This window comes from Pyricularia pennisetigena, chromosome 6, assembly GCF_004337985.1.
Source record: "Pyricularia pennisetigena strain Br36 chromosome 6, whole genome shotgun sequence".
NCBI lineage: Eukaryota > Fungi > Ascomycota > Sordariomycetes > Magnaporthales > Pyriculariaceae > Pyricularia > Pyricularia pennisetigena.
This window is the reverse complement of record NC_043744.1, coordinates 3,076,716-3,095,434: the sequence shown is the minus strand read 5'-3', so window position 1 is coordinate 3,095,434 and position 18,719 is coordinate 3,076,716. Positions and strand designations below refer to the sequence as shown.

The following is an 18,719-nucleotide window of genomic DNA, read 5'->3' as shown; positions in this document are numbered from 1 at the left end:
GAGGATATTGTGGGTGCAAAAACCGCCTCCCCGAGCGGGAAAGCTGGGGAAAATTTGGGGAAGATGGTGGGGTCGGACATGGATAGCACGATTTTTTTTTTTTTTGGCCGTGGGAAACAAGAGCTAGGAGCATTTGCGCGGAGCGGAGCTCTCAATGGCTTTGAAACTCATCCTTGAGATCTCCCTCTGCGCGGAGAGGGGCCAAGTATTAATGTCCAGTAATTTGGTTAAACTCGCGCCCAGGACGAGTCCTCGATAGGTAGTAAAAATTTGAATACAAAGAGAAATACAAAAAAGAATTTAATATCATTCGGCAAAAGAACAGCCGTCTTGGTTTTGAAAACCCCAGATTCTTACGGGGATTTTCCTCCCTTCCTCCACATCCAAAGCCCTTGTGCTCTGATAGACGGAAATTTTACATCCCCGCTCCGCGAATCAGAAGCCGGCTGCCAAGCTATATCCTTGAGCTCCAATTTGTGATAAACGCCTTGACGCTTGGTAAAGGACATTGCATGGCGGAGGTACCTCTTCTGGACGTTTGTAACCCCCAAAGGTAAAGCCGGAAACAACACCCTCCTTCTGCTATTAAATGATTGGCTTCTTTTAAAATTCAGCTAAGGCGGCCCGCCTCTTCGCGCGTACTACCTCGAGGTTTTGCACAACCGTTTAACGCCTAACCGAAGCAGTTAGACAGAAAATATGCGCCAAGACTAGCTACACAGCATAGCGCCGTCGTGCCCTCAGCCTTTTTTTCTTTTTCAAGTCAAGATTTTACAGTGAAACAAAGTGCAGATGCCGTCACAAGAAACCAATGCCCTGGCAGACCCCGTGGTCACTGTTCTAGGCCGAGACCCGCCCCGTCGCAAGTGTTTGCTCAACGGCGCTGCCTTTCAACAGGATGCTGTGGTCTCCTACGCCGGCTGGCAATATGCTGTCTTTTACAGTCCCCTGCCTGGATCCGAAGAACCGGTCTTTGTGCACGTGGCCCGCCGCAAGCTCCCGGCATGCGCATGGGAGATTTTGATCCTTCAAGATTACCCGCAGACGGTTGATGATGGACACAATACGGTGCAGATGGGCATCTGTCTCGGAGACGGCACTATTCACCTCTCATATGACCATCACTGCGATGTGTGAGTTTGATTTTTCACTTTTTGAATGTTTTATCTATTTGTTGCCGCTTGCGACCATTTTTGATCTCCAGCTTAAGTTGTTGAGGCATGAGGTGAAAGGGCTGACCCCTTTCACCCCGGCTATGTCCTTCCGCGACTTTTAGTCTGAGATACCGCCACTCAGTACAAAATCTGGCTACCAATCCAGACCAGTTCACTTGGAACGCAGACCTGTTTGGCCCGACTCTGGACCACCTACCCGGCCTGCCCAACACCCATGAGCATTTCAGCTATGTCACATACCCACGCTTCGTCAACTCGGGTCGCGGCCAGGACATGCTAATGTCCTTCCGCACCGGCAAGGCCGGGCTCGGTGATGACCATCTGTACGTCTACCGCGCGACGGTGGCGCGTTTTGAGTTTGTCGGCACGCACCTTGTGGGCGTGCAGAGCAACCCGTACGTGCACGGCATGGATATCGATGCCCAGCGTGGTCGCCTGCATGTTACGTGGGTCTACCGCGGCTTCGTCCACTACCAAGGTTGGGATGACCCGCTTGATACCAAGCACAAGCAGCAGGCGGGACCCAACGGGGCAGAAAATAATCACAACCTCTGCTATGCATACAGTGATGAATGTGGGCGAACCTGGCGAAACACGCACGATCAGATCGTGGCGGATTTGGGAAATGACAAGGCAGCTGGTGTCAGACCGGACGCGGCTGGGTTGGTGGTTTTTGAGATTCCCAAGGGATCAGGCTTGACGAACCAGGAAAGCCAGGTGGTTGATCCGGACGGGGGCGTCCACGTTTTGAATAGGGTGTGCACGCATGGTCCTGGCAAGGCAGAATGGTGCCACTTCTACAGAAACCCTGAAAAAGGTATAGCGTTCCCTGTGGCCTCGATCGTGAGATGCTGTTAACCGACCAATTCGCGCTTTCAGGGCAATGGCAACAAAACTCCATTGGGATGACTGCAGATTGTAGACGCGGAAGGCTTGCAGTCAGCCAGTCTGGTGATCTCTTTATTATCCTTCCGGCCTCGAACATTCCAGGCCTGACAATCCTGAAGGCACTGAAGACAAACGGCTATGCCAAGTATCAGCGCATATGGCAGGGCGATGGTCTATCAGGGGAGCCCTTAGTCGACATTCGAAGGTTGAACGACGGCGACGGAGTGATGTCCGTGTTTACGAGGCGAGTTCGAGATGATGAGAAGGAAGTAGTCGTCCTGGACTTTGAGCTACGATAATTACGCAGCTTTGTAGCTGGCGTCGAGAAAGGCAAAAGGTTGTGCTGTGGAACCCTATATTTGCCGGCGATTCGCTACCAGTTTCCCAAGGGACTCCAAACAAAAGAGTCAATGTCGAGTTGCAAACACGGATGTCTGTGATGTAGAAATGACTCCTGTATGGAGAAATCCGTCCGCAGCGAAGCATTCTTTGGGCTGCTCAGACTCCCCGCAGAGCCATGGCTCCTAGGATCAACATTTCAGACTCCTTCCTCTTGGTGTCCTCGTCCTTGAGGCCGGCCAGTGCAGGAGCAGCATTGAGCTTGTAGTACTTCCGCACCTTGGCCCAATCCGTCAGGGGGCTGATGCTTTCGTCTGTGAACGGCAGCGCAGTGCCTTGAATGTTGGCACACAGGTGCGTCCAAACATCTTCTGGCGAAGGGGCAACATCTTTTGCGTCCTCGGCCGGAAAGAGGATCTTGAGGACGATGACATCCTTGGTAGTAGGTGAGATGCCGAATCTCCTGTAGGCTTCCGTGATCTACATATACCTCGCTTGCATTGTCAGCTTTGTCTCTTCAAAACCGCAACCAAGTGGACAGAAAGGGGGTAGGGGACGGCAAACGCACGTTGTTTGAGGGGCTAAGACAGAACACCGTCTCGGAGTGCACATTTGGCGTGCGTAGGCCACCACCAAGAAGCGCCGTCAATGCCCTGAACACAGCTGCCAGCACCTGCGCAGTGCTCGCAACGGCCGACGCGTCGATGAGCGCGTACTCAAAAGCCGGGTTGCGGGCTAGAAGCTGCGAATGCAGGTGGGCAGCGTTGGAGACATCACGGAATAGTGCCGCATGAACCGTGTGCGTGGTGGGGATGTGCTCTAGCGGTATTTGTAACAGTAGATTTGGGAGCTGTGTGCTCGTTGACGTGTCTGAGTTTGTTGTGTCGACGGGAGGGATGGCATGTACATCGCCGCGTGCGGGGTCAATGGCAGGGACGGACATGACTATCGTCGTTCTTCTTGAGCTGCGCTGTGGATTATTATTTGGACGCCAATGGCAAGGTGTCAATCGATTTTGCTTCCTTTTATTGAAGATAGTGATTTCAACAGTCGCATAAGGTATTCATGGCTTTGATGTTTTTGACGACGGAGAATTCTACAATGTCACATAAAAAAAAAAAAAAAAGGTTCGTCCGTCATTGTAGTGGGGGTGGGGCATGGAACAGCCTATAGCTCCGCTCCGAGCTGATGCCAGTTGCGGCGCCCTGTTTGAGCTCCTGGTTCTAAACCAAATGTTTGCTGTCAGGCTTAACGACCTGGTTCGCGCTCGAACGTTTGCACTGACTACCATATATAAAAGAGAAAAAAAAAACTATTTGAAACAAAAGAGATTTCTATTTAATCCAAGGATTGTATAGTATTTGAACAGGTTGGGGGTCCTGCGGACCTGCCCGGGTATATTAAGGAGAATGTGCCAAACCTGAAAGAATGATAATGTTAGATGTTCGTTAAATGAAAACAGATAAAACACGTCTAGACGATTTCCAGACAGATAGTTCTCAGCTAAGAGATGTCCCGTCGTGATTGAAAACGAGCAAAGGCCACTGTTCAGCAGAAGTGGCCGGCATGACAGGTAGACATCCTCCAGCATCGGCTGGGTGAGGGGGATGACCATTCATCACAAATTGCTGTTGCTGAGTCTGGTGTTGGCCCATAGGCTGGTGAGCAGATCCTCCAAGGTGAAGTAGCGTATTTGCGCTATATCTATCTTGCCAATCAGACAAGGCAGACGTCCAATCAACCCAGTTTTTGTTCCCGGACCAGGTGTTAATGGCGGTTACAGACTCGTTGCTGTTGGTCACTGCCTCATCGCTCGGCCCGTGGAAGCTGACCAACTGTTGTGTGGCCTGTGATGCGAACGAAACCAATGGATTTGGCTGTTGTTGGTGGGTGGCATCTGAGGTTGCATTTGCTGCAGAAAGGCCCGTGGCAGAATGATAGAGACTGATGTTGGGATCAAAGCCAAGGGAGGTCGGTGGCACCGAACTCCCGCTTGTTACAGGAATGCTATGATCTTCAAAGGTTGTGACGGCCTGGTAAACTGTGTTAGTATTGTCAAAACAGCCGCCATTCATATCTCTGGCGCTGGATGCTTCGACCGGAGTTGACTGGCTTTTGGGCACACGAGGCCATTCCGGCGATGGCTTGCGCTGCTCCCGAGTCTGTTCGTCAGACAACAAAGTCTTTACGGGAGATCTTGCCGAGTGCGACGCTCCCCTGCGAACCGCTTCTATCCCGGCAATGGTGTGATTGATGATTCGACTGATGTCGGCGCAAACACCGACCTGGGACCCTGTTAAAAATTCAGTTAATCAGCTGTTTCTCTCAATGTTCAAAGCGGAAGCCGCGGGGTCGTCCTAGTTTCGTAAACTTACCGAGGGATTTTCCGGTCTCTTCGATGATGCCAAGCCACCTGTTCATCTCCCGCCTTAATCTCGCAACCTCTTCTTGGGTGATGCTAAATCTCCTCTCCCAATTGGCAGCCAGAGTGCAGGAGACAGCCGCAACGTAGGTGGATATTTGATACCACGTCGTGTCCCCAGACCTAAGCTTAAGAACAGTTGTGACATGGTCAAGAAGTTCCCTAGACATCTCCTCGCTCAATCGCGTATTCTCAGCCTGGTATTCTGGATCTACCAAGGGGCACGCAGATGGATGCCTCAGCATGAGCCGTAATTCAATATAAACCCCACGGGCGATGAGGGCGAACAGCTTCGCTTTCCCGGTTTGGCTAACCTGTTCCTCATTGTCACCACGCAGCTCGGCAGGCAGTTCCTCTTTCCATTTAGCAGCCTGCTCTTCAATTCGTGCAACAACCTCTGCATGACGTTGCGGATCCCGCCGCACGCTGTAAATATTCGCGTAAAGGTCCATGTACGCTGGTGTGATCCGGTATATCGCCAAACCAACCCAGTAGGTACACTCGCCTATTCGGGATCGGTCCGTGATTCCGTCTGCAGTAAGACACTCATCCGGAATGGGTGTCGGGAAGGGTACGTCAAAGTCTTGCATAGTGACGACCATTGGCCTCCCCAGGTGGCCATTCAGCGCAGTGGTTAGGACAAGGACTGACCACCAAGCCCGACTGCGAAGCTCCGTTTCGAGATTGAGCACACTTCCATCGAGTACACCAGGCGCTGCCTTGTTCAGACCCAGCTCGATGGCCTTTGCAAAAGCCGAGTAACTAACCAGGTAGGCACCACCGGGCTTCGAAAACCCACGCATATGAAGGCCCAACAAAAGGAGAGCCTGTACGGACGTGATGGTCCGATCAGCCTCCAGATCGCAGAACCTGCTTAGGCTGTAGTGATAGTGCTGGCTTGCCAGTCCATCAAGCTGCCTGTGTCTCTCCAAGTTCTGAGGATTTCGCACACCGTACTGAAAATATATGGTAGCGAAGACCATGTGCACAACGACTAGCTCCGCCGCGGTCGCCACGAAGGCCGGATCGTCATATATGCGTGTAAGAAGGGCCATAAACGACGGCTTGTGAAGAATTGGGCTGAAAGGGTGGCAGATGATGAAATACCACTCAGCGTACTCAAACGCCTCACTCCGAGGTGGTAGTTCCGCGGGCAACGGCGGGTTCAACCTGTAAGCTGATTGTATAAAGGCCTGGACGGATCGGTTGTATAATGGCGCGCCAGGTGTAGGTAAGTCGTCCATATCGGGTGCCAGAAAGGATGTCACATCAACAGTCGTGCCAAGGATCGACAGCTTCGTTCCCTTGATTGAGCTCAAAGGCGCAGATTCAGAGCCGCCAACCAGATGGCTATCGTAGATCCTCGATTCCAATGTCTTGGATGATGCCGTGGGCTGGGGCATCTGGTGCAACGAGGGAATACTGTTGGGTTTGGTTTCGAGGCTCTTGCGAGTCCAAACCGTTTCGACACGCGACCACTGGCTCTTGCCAGGCTCAGCCGGTGGCACAGTTGGATGTCCCATGGAATCAAATGTGACGCCAGGTGGGTAATTTCCGTCTCGCGGGCCCCATTTCCACGGTATGACTTCGATGCCATTATTCTCGAGCACTTTCTCCAACGCGCGGATGTGATTCAACATATCGGTCTTCTCGCGTTCCAGGTCCTGTATATAGCCACGTCGTTCTGTGCGACCCGTGACTCTGTCCGTGACGAAGCACTCCAGGTTCTGGTTGGCGCAATGGGAGCATCCTTGAGGTAAGGCATCGCATCGAATTTTGCGGACCTGTGACGAAGAGCCAAGGGCCGATTCAGTATGGGTTCCCGGTCGTTGCCCTATGCAACTAACTCCCCAGCAAACAAGAAAAGAGAGGCTACACACCTTGCATCGGTCGCATGCCTGCCCTGTGCGCGTGTAGGCTTGTAACTTGGATTTGACGACGCTCGAGAAGTCTTCCGTGTCGCGTTCAAACTTGGGCAGCTTGACCTTGGTCGAGATGGGGCTTTCGGCGCTGCCAGGCCGCTTTTGAGGCATGGCCGGAGCCAACTCCGCCGCTTGGGACTTTGGTGTAGTGATCAGCTATGGTAAGCGAGCTCGTATGAATTTTCCATTGGAGGTTCTGGTGCTGGGTTTCGGGGCGATTGGGTTTTCGTTTCCCAGGGATCGTTCGCCAACCGAGACAAAGCTGTCAAAGGTAAGGTAGCCAAGCTATGTATTCCCTGGGAAACTTAACGACGCCAATCAGTGCCAAGATTGTGGGGGTGTCTCGCGTTGTTGTGCAGAAGCCGTGCTTGTTTTGTTTGCTTCTGCCTCTTTGCAGGAGGATCAAAGGCGGGCAGGCGACGGAGTTTGCCGTTGTTGGACGCAGGAAAATGCGGAGGACAAGGGGATAAGTGTGGCGGGCGACGCAGGGACGCGTGCTTGGGTTGCAGGGTGCAGCTACCTTACAGAGTGTGTGTGGAACCCGACGTCAGTTGGCACCTGCAGGGAGTGGAGCGCCAGGCAGATCTTTGCTGGAACCGAAGACCAGACCTGAAGCAGCCTCCGCCAGCTTGGTTCTGTTTCTGTGGGGTAATCCAGCAAACAAATTTAATGGTAAATCGGATGAATTTCGACGTCTCGGATTCCGTGTTTTGTTTTCGTCCTACTGTAGTTGCTGTCCAGGATTCTTGTTCTTTCCTCTCAACTATCAAGGTATGAAAGGCGCCCGGTGTCATGCACCTAGAAATTATGAGGTAGGCAGCCCAATCATGTCGCGCATTCCCCTCCCAAATCCCAACAACCTCCTCAATTGTGGCGTCTACCGGTTGCCGATAGCCGGTTTAAGTGTCTTTCCCCGGCGAGCCCGAGTATCCAAATCCCTTGATTAGGTCATCCCGATAGTCTGCAGGTTTCATGGCCGCCCTTCCATTCTGGAATTTCTGTTGCCGTTTTCGAAACGGCTTCCTTGGCAGCATTGGTAGCAAGGCGTCAAGCTTTGAAAGTCCAGGGGTGGGTGATCACTTTGGACCCCTTAAGAGTCATGTATTATTAACTAATTACTTCTACGATGATATGGCGCTGATCATTCCGTCATTGCCTTTTAGTTGACGCGTCTGCCAAGCGGCTCAAATCCCTTGACAATTCACAAACACTGCCTGCCAGCTTATTTTCATGGTCTTGATCAGAATCAGACTGCTGATTGTGCTGCGAATCCTGATAGCAGCGTGTCTTGCGAACTCCTGGGCATATAAGCTTACCGGGCGTGTCAGACACATGCCCCTTGTACCTGTATCTGTCGACACCGCGGGCATCGAAAGGCCGAAGCTGCTTGGGAAGCTCGGGGGTTCAGCAACATCAACGCGGGCTCTTGGCTGATCGATGTTGCCGCGAACAACTCACTCATGCCGATTAGCACTCGCCTGGTCTATTGCACCGGACCGGGATTGTCACAATCGTTGAGCAAGGCATCCAAACCGCCGTTTGAGGGATCTACCGCGAGATAGCTTGCGCGCCCTGGTGGCCAGCCTTGCATATTGCGCGTCTGCTCCATAAACTACCATGCCCCTGCCGATCTGCGGCTCTGCAAGTCACGTAGATAATTCTGGGTAGTTGTAAAACCAGAACCAAAGCGGCGCCATCAACGGCCTTGGTCCAGACATTATCGGCTTTCCCGTCTCTGCGGGGATAGGTAAATGTCAACTTGGATGTTTCGAAGTCTATGCAAAGCATGGAACAAACTTTCTTATTCATGTCAACGACCTGGATCCCCTCTGGCCTTTGACCGATTTGGAAGCGTCTCTGCCAGGCATTGCTCTCCAGCTTACAGGGGGCTTATCCGTTGCTCAAACCTTTCGGTGGATGATCATGCCGCCGTTGTGGTCGAGAAAAATGTAATCGTCATACAGATCACCCTCTATATCGGCAAAACGGACACGACGTCGGGTCCCAAGCCAGTGGCGATAGCACCGACAGTATTCCAAAACCAAAATCTCTGGATGAGATGCATCCGGGTTCCTGGTTAGGTATGCTATTAATTCACCGGTCGTTTCGTGGAGAATGAGATAGTCGTCCTTGCCGTCTCCGCACCTGGGTCAGCACTTCATTTTCATCAAGCTGTGGGGAACAAAAATAGAGAAACTATACCTGTTAATATGCCAAAACTGAACCTTGCTAGCCGGTACAGCTCTTTGTGCGATTGGATTCCGCCAGTGTAGGGCACTTCAAAGCCATCCAGGAATGTCGGTTGTGTTTGGACCCTTGTTGATCCTGGTCGGTATGTCAGAACGCTGTTTCCTGCACCCTAATGGAAGAGGCTGAAGTGCCTTACCAAACGGTTAGCACTCCGTTTCAGGGTGAAGTCAGAACAGCTCGCCCAGACATAACATACATGAGCTAAATACTTGCTTTCCGCTACAATAGAGGCAAAAAATGCAGCTCACTCCGTCTCCATCTGTATCGGCAAGTTGAATGCCATCAATCGCCATTAAGTTGTCGGTCGCAACACGATCATACTAGAGCCATATAGCTCTATTCTTGTCGATAAAGGTGTAGTCGTTGTTGCCATCACTTCCAACAGGCACACAGCCAGGAGCTAACTGAAATACCATGAGTGCCCTCGGAGGGACTCTCTTACGCATCCATGTGGACCAGCCTGGTGGTACGGAGCTCCTGCAATACCAACGGCAATCGTTTCCGGCAGACCGTCATTGATGTAAACCGGTATTCCCTCCTTCTGTGTTGGATGATTCAGAAAGCTAGTAAGGCCGGCTTGGGCATCCCAAATCAGGTAGTCGCTCCGGCCGTCGGCGTAGATCTAGAGTCTAGAAGGAAGAGAGGACAAAGATCGCTTCAATCGAAGCTGGCTCTAATACACAACAAAGACCGGGAGCGATTCAAATTGGCAAATTCTATGTTGGCAATATCCGAACTGACACCGGTGGCTATGCCCCCTTGGGCAAGGAAAAGCACGCCCTGGCCGCCAGGTGAGCAGGTGTCCAGCCGGTGCCTGAATGAGCCACCTGCTCTAATGTAGACGTAGTAAGCACAGCCATCCTCCATGATATCCGAGACCAGAAACATGGGCAAACTGACGGGCGAGACCCCAAAGGCTGTTTGTCTCCCAGCGACAACTTTTGCACCCATTGACTCCGGCCATTATCTGCGCCGTAAATCGACCGGATATTGAAGGCGTATAGGTTAATAATCATGTACTTCTCCAGCTATACGGGTCCTAGCTCAATCAAAATACCGATAAAACACGACATGGGGAGAGCTCACCCCGTCGCCGTTCAGATCAAATGTATGACATGTTAGAGTGCAGAGCCAAGCAGGCCCAAAATTCTTTGCCCAAAACATACCGGAGGACCTACATTGTCAGTCAGTCCCTTATGTGCATCCGTTTCTCTTGCTTCGATTCTTCGTGCAGCTCCCATTACCCTTGGAGCCTGGGGCAGGCCCATCAACTTATGAGATCTCTATGAATATTGCTAGCATAGACGCCCTGCCTGGAGGGAGCGGAAGTTCAAGACCATAATTTTGTTGCACTATGCAAGCTGGCTGCATGGTGACCTCCTCGTCGGAGGTTAACTGGGTGGGCTCATATCCATGCTTATTTCCCTATTGCCCCATCTTGGGTAGGAGAACGTGACATGTATGCCACTCAACAACTCAGGAGCTGACTGCTATTTCAATATCCAGACCACAAAATCCTAAGCAATTATTCGAGTGGATAGTTATTTCACAACCCCCCTTGTGATGACAGCTTGCTTGGCTCGAATAGGCAAAAGCATGATCATCGCGACCCGACAGTATGGTCCGGTCGGCCGGCCTACCGTTATCATGGATAGCATTGACCAGCTTTCATATTACTGAAGAGTCATTTGTTGCGGTGAGAGAACTCCAGCATGAGAGAGCAATTTCTACGCCTACATACCCCTCTCTTCGCTTCACTTCAGGGAACGCTTCATCCACCCTTTGCTTTGGATTTCCGACGTTATCACGCCACAGCAAACATATGACTATCTAGCAAGGAGTCGTTGGGCGCTGAGGACGTATGCCATAAGGACGTCCGATCCCGACATTGGCAGGGTCATACTTCTACGATGAAAAAGTGATCAACAGATAGAGAAGATGAGCGACAGCTTTCATGAGGATCAAAGCCAATGCCCGGCTATGAATCTGACCAAAAATTAGCTGAAATTATACACCAGTCCTGCGAAGGCTTCTGTTGCATGCTCTCCATGGCGATCCCGGGGCAGAAAACCAAACACATATTGACGAGTATATGGTCCGTAGGCATTAAACATGCGCCCCGGCTTGGTTGCCGAAATTTGAATTCCTTCTTGAATCTTCTAATTGTATGATGTTTGCTTGTGCTTTATTACAAAAGAGAGATGATACAGCAAAAAAGAAACATAAAGACATGATTACTTTGAAGAAAAAATAGAAGAAATAAGGGTATATAGTACAGAAGAAATTATAGACGCTGCTAAACAGCACTTGGCAGCTCCCAAATTATGGCCAGAGCACCGACAAGAAGCGTCATAAGGGAGCAACCGAGAGCTGTGCCAACGTTCCGTTAGGCCCAGCCTTTGCATCGACGGCAATATTCTCAACCTTGACAACTGCCACATTGTTCTCTCCTTTCCCAGCAGCCACGGACGCGTGGACCTTACCGCTCGACTTTTCCGAAGCGGCCGCAAAGAATTCCCTGCTCTCCGCGACCTTGACCAAGGGGTAAGAGAAGACGCCGAGGGCGACGACCAGGTCTAGGATGTGGACGAACCACCACAGATGCTGGGTGCCGAGCGGGCAAGTGGCATACTCGAAGCGCCACTCCCAGGCGTCCTCGTCGAACCAGGCGCTCAGCAGGCCCGCGTTGCCACCAAAGTCGCCCATCATGCTGCGGACCGTGATCTCGCGCACGCCAGGGTGGTCCGGCCTGCCGACCAGGACCTGGTCCTCGCCCGCGGCGGCACCCTCGGGTGCCGTCCTCCTCAGCGCCGCCTCGCGCCAGCGCTGGGCCTCCCAGCTGCGGTCCGCGGGGCCGTCGCCGCGCGACTGGTTGATGAAGTGGTACGTATCGCAGCCGGCGTGGTCGTGGCCGTTGAGGATGACACCCTTCCGTCCCCGCCCGTTGCCCGGGGCTGTCGAGTCGCCGCTCATACCGAGGATGCCCTCGAGGAATCCCTTGCTGGCGTCGGCCGAGAGCATGTTCTGCTCGCGCAGGCTGCCGTCGTGGTCGTGGAAATGAAACAGCGGCGAGTCGACACATATGCCCTCAGGTTTGTGCAGCGGTATGTGTGTCATGATCACGGTGAAGTGTCCCTTGTACTCGACAGCCGACGCCGTGTTGATGACGTTATTGATGAACGAGTAGGTTGCGTCCTGCAGCTCCGACGAGTTGGCCGGCGTGTCGAGGTTCATGCTATTAAGGATCACGAGGCGCAGCTCCGGCAGGAGGCGGTCAGAGTCGGGATTTTCTTCGGCGTCAAAGACGCTGGCCGCTGCCGTTGGAGACAGGGCCGACAGTGGAACCTCGAAGCGGAGCTCGTAGTTTGCCTTGCCGAAGCGGCGCTCGAACCGGGCCATTCGCTCCTCGTTGATGTCACCTGCATACCCAATATCGTGATTGCCCGCGATGTTGATCACACGCCTCGCCCAAGCAGCATTCGTTTCGTTGTTGGGAGGCAAGCGCGGATCCCCGCTGTGCAGAAAGCCCGCCAGCTCGTATTCGTCCGCCGGGTAGGGGGCTTCGTCGTCGGGAACACGCTCCGCACCGCGCATCACCCTGTTCCAGTAGCGGTCGGCCCGCCGGTCAAACTCCTCATCCGTGAGCCACTGGCTGCCAAGCAGATCCCCGAGCACCGAGACATGGGTCGGCCTCGTCCACCAGTTCACGGAGCGGTATATATGAGCCAGGTAGAAATCGTTCCCGTACAGGTCGATGCGCTTCCGGATCGATTCGATATTGTTGAAGAAGTCGATCCAGAATATGTCAATAAAGTCGTGGATGATCTGTCGTATGCGCCAGCGCAGCGAGTAGTGGGATGTCTGGAAGGTTGCGTCGCGCCAGACCTTGCCGATGTGCGGGAACAGCGAGGCCATGTAGTGGCTCGGGAGGGATGTGTCGCCTTCTAGCTGCGGGTCGCCCAAGGCGAGGAGACGAAATGGTGCATTTCGGCCGGGCGCACGGGGTACTACGACTTTGGCGGTTTCGGATGCTTCCTCGTCGCAGTCTTCGCTGCTTTCGGCAACATCGCTTTGGATTGCTGACTTTCCCAACACAGGGTAATGCAGCTTTACCGTCTCCCAAAAGACCTCGCGCGCACTCGGAGTTCTACCATCGGCGTTGGGCGGCAGTGGAAAGCCGCATGTCGAAAAGATGGGGTAGAAGTAGAGGTAGACGGTAAGTGCTAGTGAGAGAGGAACAGCAACCCGCAAGACATGGCGGAGAACGACCGTGGGGGAGAAAGGTGGTAACATGTGAAGATCCTCATGCGAAGGCGATCTGATCTGCCACTCACTATCTCCTCAAATTGACAAATAGCCCGAACCTCACTCAGCTGCCTAGTTGGTCAAAATACCAACTTCCTGTCTGTACAGCACACGGCGTGGATTAGAAAATAATGGGCGGCGGGGGAAAAAGATTGGATGACAAGAGGATCAATCTAGAACCAAAAGAAGCGTGATCGTTCCCCGGCGGGCGAAAATTATTGATTGCAAGACTGTCAATAAGTCTTTAGGGGGCAACAATGTGCAATGTGGATGGAGGACAGGGTCCCACCCTGGCGCTACTTTACGCGTAAAAACAAGACGCCAAGCCAGAGGGAACGGCTGCACATTCAGTGGGCTCCAAGGGAGAGAGGGGCTTTGTCTAAATGACCCAAAACGGTAAGTCATCTATCGCCCATCGCTTGTATCATAGTACACGAAACCTGAAGATCCAAATTATAGTTGGGTTGTTTATTATTGCAGACACCCAGAAGAAAACCGTGAATTTAAGCTTAAGAATAATCAACATGTACGCCCGATGCCAATGACAAGATGAGTTGAGTAACTGAGTAGAGAAAACCATGTTGCCCTATACCCGACCTGAACGAAACCCTGAATCATGAAACCTATGAATCTCAAACTGCCCGTCTCTCATTCCTCATGTACAAACTTTGTTACACAAAAACATCAAAATGTATATCGGCCATGCAGAACATATCCCGTCAGGTTTCTCAAAGCGCATGCTTACTACGAAACCGCCACCGCAATAGGCGATGCGGTGTTCAACAGGTCCATGGCGGCTATTTCATCGCTCGTGGGCTCTGGAGTATCTTCGTCGTCCACATCATCGATGGACTTCCAGCCTCTTGCAGGTCCAAACGTAACACGCCGACCGTGCTGCAATGTGGTCTGCAGCATCTTCTGCATCAAATCTCCCGAGAGCTTGATGCTAGGAAACGAATCAAACTCTACTTCTGTCAATGATGGAACCCCTTTTAGGACGTCGTCAAGCAGCTTTTGGCAAAATCCTTCATAAAAGCCATCCGACTTTCGCCAACCCTGGAAAGCCGGGTGGCCGGGGTCAAATTCGACAAACACTCGAAGTTTGTGCGCGCTGACGCAGTCGCGGAGGCCCAGGGCATCATTGACAACCCAACCCCGGGGAGGTTTGTTCCAACCGGGGCCGACTCGGAGCTCGAGCGTTGAAATTTGCCCGCGAAGGCGAGGGGCTAGGCGAGCCAGCAAAGGCTTCTTCGTCTTGAAGAACCGCCCGTAGTGAGTAGGGAAGAGGCGAAATGGGTATGTACTGTAAAAGTAATAGGAAGCCTCATTATAGACAGTGCGGCATGTGCGCAGCAGTGGTAGGAGACGGGTGTGAATGCGCTTGTAGTTGTCTGGGTCCAGATCAATGGCCTTGTCGCCGCTATTGCCGCTGGTGGCGAAATGAAAACCATAAATCTTCAAACGCAGTTCAGGTGGCAAATCAAGTAGCGGAAATGGCTTTTGGACTTTCTTTCCAGCAATCTTTTCTCGCTGCTTCTCCGCGTCATCCAGTGACAACCCTTCAAGTGATTCCTCCATATTGCTGATCCGGACAAAATGTTCACCCTCATCTTCCGAGGGATACGTGGATGGGTATGTAGAGCTGTTCGGAGTGTTCAATGCGGTCGTGACAGCTGAGGGAAGAGCGGACGGGATGGCGGAAGCCACAGGGATTGGCAGCGAGGCAGGACCTTTGGCGCGTGCTGGCGCCTTGACAGGCTTCGCGGAGCCCCGACGAGCCATGGTTGCCAAGATAGAAATAGGTCGAGCAGTCGGCTTGGGATGGGTTGGTATAGAAAACGCCGCGGCGTAGGGGCCAACTCGTCGAAATTCCGGTCAATTGTTTAGTCACTAGCCGGAGGGTTCGGTGACAGTTTGTGAGTATCGACAAATGGCACAGTAGGCCAGTGATGTTGCCGTTACGATGTAATGCTCAACGGATGATGCTCGGGTTGACGAGGCAGAACTCTGAGGGTGGTCCCATCGTGAGTGCTATGCTACTTCTCTGATCGAGACCACCCTCTAGAAGGCATGCGCAACGACAGCCATCTTGAAGAGTTGGGAGAAAGAGAGAGAGAGAGAGAGAGTATTCAAGAGGAGTGAGTTGGGTGTCGTGTGCTTAGCTGTGCGAGTCTCGTCGCTATCTATTAAAATGACAAGACAGAGAGGATGCACGAATGAGGGGATGGCGAAAGCAATAATCGAAGACAAATGGACTTGAAAACGTCAATTTGGAAGGAAGGGACTAGGTAAAATTTCAGATGAGTTGTAGGTCCAAGATCCCAAAGAAGCGGCCAGAAGGATTGGTAGGGTTAGAGAAGACGGATGAAAGAGGGGAAGAAGTGTCGTAAGGTATCTTAGCATTGAAACCTTCCCCAGATTCCACCCGAACCTCAAGTCCTCGTCAAAGCCAAAGCCAAAGTCCAACGACACCCTGCACAGCAAATTACAACCAACTATGACTAAGCAAGCCAAAAATCCTCGATGAAGAACATCCGCCGCCTCCGATTTAGGACCCGCCCCGTTTTCGGCCGGCCCCACTAGCAGTCAATGCGATTGGCTGTGTTGACTTGGAGATTTTCTAGATATTTCGTCACCGCGCGAAGCTTGGGCCAAGCTGCAAAGTGACAAGGGCCAAATTTTTGACACCAGCTCAATGGCACGATTTTTTGTCAGTTGGCAGCTTTGAGATTATCTGCTCCGCGCCATCAACCGCGTTTTTGATAGGCCACCCACGAGTCCCCTTCTCGACACGATCGGGTGCTTACTTTCTGTTTATATTTTTTCGTTTGTTTGGGATCGGTGTACAATTAGAGTTTGGTGCCTCATTTCCATTACAACCTGGACAACTTCGGCGCAGGCGCACCGCACACAATATTTCTGGCCCGCGCTCACGATGCTCTCACGGTTAGCAATCCGCACTCTGCGGGCGCCAGCCCTTCAGGGACTGGGAAGGGCGACAGCAGCTAGACCAACGGCATCTCTGCTTGCCGCGCGAACATGGACGCGAGGCATGGCACAGAACAACAAACCCAACACAACACCTAGCCAACAAACCAGCAAGTCCAACGCGCCACCCGAAGAGCAAGCGTCAAGTACACCACCTAAGCAGTCAGACAATGCCACCAAACCGGAGGCGTCTGATGCACAACCTGAACAAGTACCCTTCAACCTCCCCGACCTCACAAAAGGTCTGCCATCCACATTCGAGTACGAGGCGTCAGGCGCAGACAAGGCATCTAAGATGGCTCTGGAAGGCGTGGCATCAGCAGGGGGACGCGGCAAGGGCGAGCTTCCCGCATCAGCCTACGTCTCATCTTCAGACCGAAGGCGACAAAAGCTTGCCCAATGGCTATTTTATGGGTTCGTGGCAGGTGGTGTCTTCGGTGTCGTATTCCTAGGAAGGAACTGGGAGGACGAAGAGGAGCGTGCAAAGCACCCCGACGTGCCAGATGGTTGGACGCCTGGGCTCTGGTGGAAGCGTGCGATGGCTCGCATGGGCGACACGGTCAGCTACTACCAAGAACCTGCCTTCGAGAAGCTCCTGCCAGATCCCGATCCGGTGAACTCCCCTCCGTACACCCTTTGCATTAGCTTGGAAGATCTGCTGGTGCATAGCGAATGGACAAGGGATCATGGGTGGCGGGTAGCCAAGCGTCCCGGCGTCGACTACTTTATCCGCTACCTCAGCCAATACTATGAGTTGGTGCTGTTCACATCCGTCCCGTACGGAATTGCGGAGCCTCTCTGGCGTAAGATGGATCCTTTCAGATTTGTCCAATGGCCGCTTTTCCGAGAGGCGACCAAGTATGTGGATGGAAAGATCGTCAAGGTAAGTCTGCATGGTGGAGGTTTTAATTGAACGATCGCGTCTTTCAGGCGTTCGCGATCAAAGCAGAATCCGTTTTGAGTAGACGCTAACATGATGAGCACTTTACGTGCAGGACCTATCGTACTTGAACCGTGACCTTTCCAAGGTTATCATTATTGACACAAACCCAGAGCATGTGAGCGCTCAACCGGAGAACGCGATAATCCTGCCAAAGTGGACTGGTGACCCACATGACAAAGATCTTGTGGCCCTTATCCCGTTCCTCGAGTACATTCATACCATGCAATATCCCGACGTGCGCAAAGTTCTCAAGTCCTTTGAGGGCAAGAATATTGCCGAAGAGTTTGCCCGGCGCGAGGCCATCGCACGAAAGAAGTTCCAGGAGCAGCTTGAGGCAAACCGCAAGAAGCACCCGAACAAGCCTGGCTCCGGCGTCTTTGGCGCCCTCGGCAGCGCCTTTGGTCTCAAGCCCAGTAAGATGAGCATGATGGTCCCCGTCGAAGGCGAGGAGAGCGTGGCGGACGCGTTGGCCCAGGGCAAGATGCTTCAGGATATCGCTCGTGAGCGGGGTCAGAGGCAATACGAGCGCATCGACAAGATGGTGCGCGAGAACGGCGAGAAGTGGCTCAAGGAAGAAGCCGAAATGATGGAGAAAATGCAGGCCGAGGCCATGGCTAACATGAAGACGGGCTTTTTGGGCTGGTTTGGCTCATCCGAACAGAAGGAGCAAGCGAAGGACGAGCAAAAGAAGGCTTGATTCGACTAACGCGTACTCATTTTCCATCAAACGCAGAGATGGCTCGCCGCCGCGTTGCTCTACTGTCGACAACATATACTCTCTTCTCTCAATTATGTTGGTCATTTACGTAACACTTTTGGTGCTGCGGAACCCGTACTGGCTGGGTTGCCCGGGTATTTCGGAGGCTTCGTGTTTTCTTTTCGGCGCGGGGTGCACTTATAGAGTGACGTCCTCATCTGGGACGTCAGTTGTGGGATGGTCTGTACGCCTTAACTGTACTATATTGTCTATATTACCCACTTACGGGAAGAAAATAATACCAATGATAACAACCATGATTCTGTGTCAGGTGGTTGTCCAAGAGATGGAACGTGGGTGCAGTAATTGCAAGCCTAGAAGCTGACTGGGTGTGACTATTAATGTCTCCAAAAAAAAAAAAAAAAAAAAAAAAAAAAAAAAAAAAAAAAAAAGCTGCATTGCCGCGTTCTCAAAGCCCATGACACCACAATCTCAGTTGCACGGCTTCGCATCCATTGCCCCATCAAATACTACTACTTGCCGAGGTTGCACCATAAGCATAGCCTAGATAAATTGCAGTAGGATATTCTCTATTTCCTCGAGGCGCATCATCCAGCAACTTTGCATACCAAGAAAGCTGCCTTGCGTGGACTCGGGCAAGTCAGCTGGCGTGTCGTCGCGTTACATCCGTCTCGTCTCGTGACGATTTCCAAGGTTTGAGGCGATCCACCAAAGGGTCGTGTATTATACCATATCAGGATATGTCAAAGATATCTCGGCTGGTATACTG

The 18,719-nt window shown here is 52.3% G+C and overlaps 5 protein-coding genes across 5 annotated transcripts; 2 read left to right on the top strand and 3 right to left on the bottom strand.

The window, feature by feature from the left end:
- Positions 1-792: 792 nt before the first annotated feature.
- PpBr36_04715 (uncharacterized protein) lies at positions 793-2,362 on the top strand (the record flags this gene model as incomplete). The annotated part of the gene is made up of 3 exons (XM_029891874.1): positions 793-1,133; positions 1,277-1,992; positions 2,055-2,362. The coding sequence occupies 3 exons, from the start codon at positions 793-795 to the stop codon at positions 2,360-2,362; spliced, it is 1,365 nt and encodes a 454-aa protein (XP_029749925.1).
- A 199-nt stretch (positions 2,363-2,561) lies between these two features.
- On the bottom strand, positions 2,562-7,847 carry PpBr36_04714 (uncharacterized protein; the record flags this gene model as incomplete). Its single annotated transcript, XM_029891873.1, has 7 exons — positions 2,562-2,882; positions 2,971-3,272; positions 4,348-4,435; positions 4,502-4,695; positions 4,778-6,608; positions 6,705-6,884; positions 7,827-7,847. 7 exons carry the CDS (start codon positions 7,845-7,847, stop codon positions 2,562-2,564), a joined length of 2,937 nt encoding a protein of 978 aa, XP_029749924.1.
- A 3,498-nt stretch (positions 7,848-11,345) lies between these two features.
- Positions 11,346-13,289, bottom strand: PpBr36_04713 (uncharacterized protein; the record flags this gene model as incomplete). The annotated part of the gene is made up of 1 exon (XM_029891872.1): positions 11,346-13,289. One exon carries the CDS (start codon positions 13,287-13,289, stop codon positions 11,346-11,348), a length of 1,944 nt encoding a protein of 647 aa, XP_029749919.1.
- A 756-nt stretch (positions 13,290-14,045) lies between these two features.
- PpBr36_04712 (uncharacterized protein) lies at positions 14,046-15,083 on the bottom strand (the record flags this gene model as incomplete). Its single annotated transcript, XM_029891871.1, has 1 exon — positions 14,046-15,083. The coding sequence occupies one exon, from the start codon at positions 15,081-15,083 to the stop codon at positions 14,046-14,048; it is 1,038 nt and encodes a 345-aa protein (XP_029749918.1).
- A 1,153-nt stretch (positions 15,084-16,236) lies between these two features.
- PpBr36_04711 (uncharacterized protein) lies at positions 16,237-17,929 on the top strand (the record flags this gene model as incomplete). The annotated part of the gene is made up of 2 exons (XM_029891870.1): positions 16,237-17,172; positions 17,285-17,929. The coding sequence occupies 2 exons, from the start codon at positions 16,237-16,239 to the stop codon at positions 17,927-17,929; spliced, it is 1,581 nt and encodes a 526-aa protein (XP_029749921.1).
- Positions 17,930-18,719: the final 790 nt, after the last annotated feature.